General features: G+C 42.7%; 1 protein-coding gene across 4 annotated transcripts in view; it reads left to right on the plus strand.

Moving 5' to 3' along the window:
* The window catches only part of znf217 (zinc finger protein 217), a 10,984-nt gene that overhangs the window by 4,270 nt on the left and 1,444 nt on the right, over window positions 1-5,270 (plus strand). For 3 of the 4 annotated variants that reach the window (XM_016246888.1, XM_016246891.1, XM_016246889.1), the window contains exons 2-4: window positions 788-2,468; window positions 2,837-2,959; window positions 3,106-4,446. In XM_016246888.1, coding sequence (XP_016102374.1) covers window positions 1,160-2,468; window positions 2,837-2,959; window positions 3,106-4,446 — 2,773 coding nt within the window. In that variant the 5' untranslated portion in view covers window positions 788-1,159. The remainder of the gene's footprint in view (window positions 1-787; window positions 2,469-2,836; window positions 2,960-3,105; window positions 4,447-5,270) is intronic. The other variant, XM_016246890.1, reaches the window with a different exon arrangement.

The following is a 5,270-nucleotide window of genomic DNA, read 5'->3' on the forward strand; positions in this document are numbered from 1 at the left end:
AAAAAAAGTTGATTAAAAATTGTGAAGAATAAAGAAATGGAGATTTGTTGTAGCATATAAAACATACAAGTTACAGCATCCCTTATATAAACTTGTATATCTTTTAACCTTAAATCTTATTAAAACATGTCTTGGTCATGGTGCAGCGACATTCCCAGTGGAATAACTTAGCAAAGAGGACTTTTCTCAAGGGCACAAATATTATAGACTAACACAGTACTCTCAACAAGCCTTTAGCTGCTGGTTTATTCCCAATTCAGATACTTTGGGGTCACAACCTTTGGATGTTAGCCCAGCTCTTTAACCACAAGGTTTACCATTGTGTTTCACCCAGTTTATGATACCTCAAATATAAATATATATATATATTTATTTATTTATTTATTTCTAAATTAAAATGATGGCTGCTATAACAACAAAATATCGAATGTTTGTTTTTGTTTTAGAAATGACCTTAGATTATTGCTTGCTCTGTATTTAATCCACTTATGATAAGCTACATTTGCTGCAACTGCTGCAGTGTACGTAAAACTACTTTTCTTTTGTCTCCAATTTACTTTAGAAACTTAAGCAAAACATCAAACTTGGAGCCCTGTGTGGTTGCTAATCTTTTTTTAACGATCCATGTGACAGATCATGTTTCATCTTAAGTAACATTACAAAAGAGATGAGCACTTGTTTTCTCTCCCCCATTAATTTAATCATCTATATTTGTAAGTGTAGTCCTGAGTTGATTACATTCCACAGAACTGGCCACACCTGACTTTGTCTTTTTCCTTAATTTCAGATTTTGCCTGTCAGGACAATTCCTCTGTGTGAATCACAAGATATCAACTGATCAAGTTTATGCCCCATTACCTGGCAGTGACTGGCAAGCCTTGACTGCTTCTCTTGTACAGGATGGATCATACGGGTTTACTGAAACTCTTAGCATACGCGCTGTACTGAAATTTTAAAAGCCTGTTTGGAAAATTTGGCAAGTTACATGGAAGTGTTAAGAGGTATTTGGTATTGTGTAATCTAATGCATGATGTCCTTCATGAGTATTTCAAATGAATGACTCTTTTTCACATGTCTCATAACATTCACCATATTGTTTCATACAAGCTTTCAACTGAAACTAAACAAGAAAGAAATACCCAAGTAAATTCCTGCTGACATGCCTACCCACCCATTGATCCCATATGTGGAAAGTCCTGATGGACTAGGTCATGACATTCTCAGCCACAGCAATGCAAGCATGCCTGGTACTGGATCTAGCATGACGCCCCATGCCAGCGTGATGGAAAAACTAGACACGCTGGCAGAAAGTAGCCTACCTCTAGACTGCATGTTTTGCGAGGAGACTTTCCTGCATCAGGAAGACCTGGGACCACACCTTCTTTCCCAGCATCCCACAACATTCCACGCTCCCGCAGTGTTGCGCGTGGAAGCAGAATTCTTAACTCCCAGCGAAAGGGCTCGTTCTAAGACCTGCCAAGCTGTGGAAAAGAATGAGGAGCTCTGTTGTGTCGTGTGTGGCCAGGCCGTTGCAGATGCGACCGAGCTGGAAACGCACATGCGGAAACACAAGGACTCTTTCACGTACTGCTGCAGCCTCTGTGGACGTCGTTTCAAAGAGCCGTGGTTCCTAAAGAACCACATGAGAACCCATGGTGGAAAGGCTAAAAACAAAAACCAGGACCTGGAGATCCCTGCCACAGTTAATGACATCATCCAAGACCAACCCCCATCACCTGTGGTCACGTCGTACAAAATGTGCATGGTATGTGGCTTCTTTTTCCTGAACAAGGAAGTTCTGGCTGAGCACAGCAAGGTCCACAATCGTGAACTGGAAGTGGATGAGAACGTGTCCTCCGATAGCCAACCTGCTGAGGAGGTTCCTGTATCTCAGAAGGCATTTTTGCAGACCCTACAGTTGCATCCTACAGGTGCAGGAGAAGAAGCTGAACGGAGTCATCCATCTGGACGCTGGATATCCCAACTTGATCCTTTTAACACCTACCAGGCTTGGCAGTTGGCCACCAGAGGCAAGATCGCAGCAGGTCCAAACTTGGCCAAGGAGCTCAATGCAGACTCCAACTCTGACAATGAGGACTCTGGTTCTGAAAAAGAGGAACTAGGGGCCATTTGGGCTTCTGGTGGTGGAGATAAACCCAGGCGAGGCCTACGAAATGAACTCAAGCCTAGCGAGACTCCTTCCCCCTCACCTGAGCAAAAAGGTCTGATTCGTAAAGACAAGCCAACAAACTGCGAAGAGTGTGGCAAGATCTTCCGGACGTACCATCAGTTGGTCCTCCATTCTAGAATCCACAAGAAGGAACGAGGGGGAGCAGAGAGTCCCTCCACACCTGTAGACGGGAGGGCCCAAAGCATAGGCTCTTGTAGTAGTTCATCTCTCGACCGAGCCGAAGAGTACTCAGAGGATGGCTCCGAAGAGGGAGTGCCAGTTGACGCCTTTAATCCAGGTATTATTACCCAAGTGCTTGGTATTGTTTTCACTTTTTTTATTATTAGTTCTTAATTGCTCGGTAAAACAACTTACAGTCATCTGTCAGAAGTTCATCCACAGAGTGATCAAGATTGTCATAATCTTTTTGAAAAATGAACACCATAATTACCCAGAAATGCACACTCTTTACTACAGAAGAAGCTACTTCTGTCTCAAGGGTTCAATTGCAGAACTTGGGTGCAGACCTTAGGGCTCCCTCTGCTGGTCAAAAAAACTTTTGCATATTTGACGAGGACATTCTGTATGCAGCTTGCAGTTTATTTTGTATTCTGGAATTCTATGTGTCATTTATGGCTAAAACTAAACATTTCACTTTTCCTACAGAAAAAATTGAGGAAGGATCAGGAAAAATGAAGCTGAAAATTCTTGCTCCAAGAAAATGCAGTTACTGTGGCAAGACTTTCCGCTCAAACTATTACCTCAATATTCATCTCAGGACACATACTGGTTAGTTCTTTGTTGTATTGTCTTTTTACATCGTATTGGGTCTAATTTTGCCTTGCTTTCTAACCCCAGTGGCTTGTATTCCAGGATGAATGTAGTTTGGCTATTTTTTTGCCTTGTGTAAACATTGACGTCTCTCTTTTTCACAGGTGAAAAACCATATAAATGCGAATACTGTGACTATGCCGCAGCACAGAAAACGTCTTTGAGGTACCATCTAGACAGACGTCACAAGGACAAACCTTTCACAGAAATCCCGAACATTCCTGCAACCCCGTCTGCTAGAAATATCATCAAGGCCATTGAACCTCCCAAGAATGTAGATGAAAAACAAGCTTTAAAACCAGCCAAACAGTGGCTTGCTCCTAAACCTCTGCCTACCAGTGTTAAACATGAACCAGGCATGAGCCAAGCCGTTATTAACAGCACAAATCCTTCCATTCAAGTCAAGCAAGATTATGTTAGTGCTCCCGTCGCAGCTCCTTACACCCCTGTGGGTGAGGTCAACAAAAAATACCTGTTATCGGTAAACCCGAAGATGGAGGAGAAGGAGGCTACCGAAGCACCTTTGAATTTGTCTCTCAAAGTGCCACTTCCTACATCTGCTACCTCAGTACCCAGAAACCTGTTACCAACTAACACATGTACCTCTTGCTCCTATGAAACCCTTTACCCTGAGGTTCTCTTGATGCATAAAAAGCTCATCCACAAGGAGAAGTTGGATGTCAAGAAGAATGGATACAGGGGATCTCAGAAACAGAAACGGTACACTGGTTGCCCGCCGGCTCTTGAGGGCAAAGACGTCACTCCTTTGCCCCACATCAACAGGAAGCATCCCCGTCGGACCAAATCCCCACTGTGGAAACCGGAAAAACTTGGGGAAAAGCTTCCGAAACAGCCTCAGATGTCTAAGATTTCTCCTGCGAAGGAGCGCTGGAGAGATCAGCACAAGGAGGGCCAACGGGGCAGGGAATCAGATGCAACCAGCTCACTTTCTAGAATCTCAGAGCAAGAATCTAGCAGAAAATTAAATGTGCCATTGGTAATCGATCGAGAGTTGTCCAGACTAAGGCCTGGCCTGGATCATGAGATGAATCAGAGGGCAAGCTTGGGCAAAAACGGAATGGTTTGGCCCACAGATCCAGCTAGACTTTGCCTTTCGGACCGTTTCCGAAACTTGACGCAAACAGATGTCGGCGAACCCTCTAGCAAGAGACACAAGTTCTTTGAGCCTCTACATACTGCATCTGGACTGCTCGGAGAGGATTTCAACCGGATCGTGCCCTCTGGCAGAAATGCGAAAACCTCGTTGCAGGTGAACTCGCCCTTGGCTTCGGTTAAGGTGACTCCCACTCCGTCTCCCAACAGCATGCAGGCCGACTGGAATGTCATCAACCTGCTCCACAACTACACGCCTAACAACCTGGCCTCGCTCTATCACCCCGCTGCTGCAGGCTCCAGCCATGCTGTCATGGCCTCACCTGTCACTGGTGTGTATTTACAACATGTTTGTCAGCAATCGGTCATCGAGTAAAATAAATAGCTTTTACATACTTTAAGATAAGAATTGTCTTATTTAGTTGTCTTATTTCCATTTGTTTTCAAAAACACAGTTTGTGAGATTTGCCTATATATGCCAGTTCACCAGTATAGTATTATACTTTACTGGTGAACTGGCATATACAGGCAAATCTCACAAACTGTGTTTCAATCCTATTATTAAAAAATATTTTCTCTCTCTATAATGTGTGTGTGTGTGTATGTATGTATGTGTGTGTGTGTGTATTTTATTATTTTTTTTTTTTATAGCTCTATCATGAGATCATCTATAATATATAATTTTCACGCAAACAAAAGCCAAGACGAATGTCTCTCACGAACAGCGGTGCCTTTCAAAACCTATAAATAAACATAGGGACTGGTTTGACTGTGTGTGTGTGTGTGTGTGTGTGTGTGTGTGATCTCTAAAAGTGGTTTGGCTGCCAGACGACTCGTATCTGGTGGGGCTAACTGGCTCCTAATCACATTACAGATTGCATAGATAACAAAATTAGGCTATTTAATGAATAATTAATAACAGGAACAGAGCACAATTCGTTAGAGAGTGAGAATAATTAACCTTTCACCTCCCATCCATATACATACGTGCTCTGTTGCAAAACCTGTGGTCTCTCGCTGTCTGCTGTCTACATAGGCAGCTGCCTTCTAAAGCAGCATCCTTGTTTTGTGGTCCAGGGTCACACACATATAATTATATATATATATATATACAGTATATATATACAGTAAATATATATATATATATATATATATA

This window comes from Sinocyclocheilus grahami, unplaced genomic scaffold (genome assembly GCF_001515645.1).
Source record: "Sinocyclocheilus grahami isolate Dianchi unplaced genomic scaffold, SAMN03320097.WGS_v1.1 scaffold815.1, whole genome shotgun sequence".
NCBI classification, from domain to species: domain Eukaryota; kingdom Metazoa; phylum Chordata; class Actinopteri; order Cypriniformes; family Cyprinidae; genus Sinocyclocheilus; species Sinocyclocheilus grahami.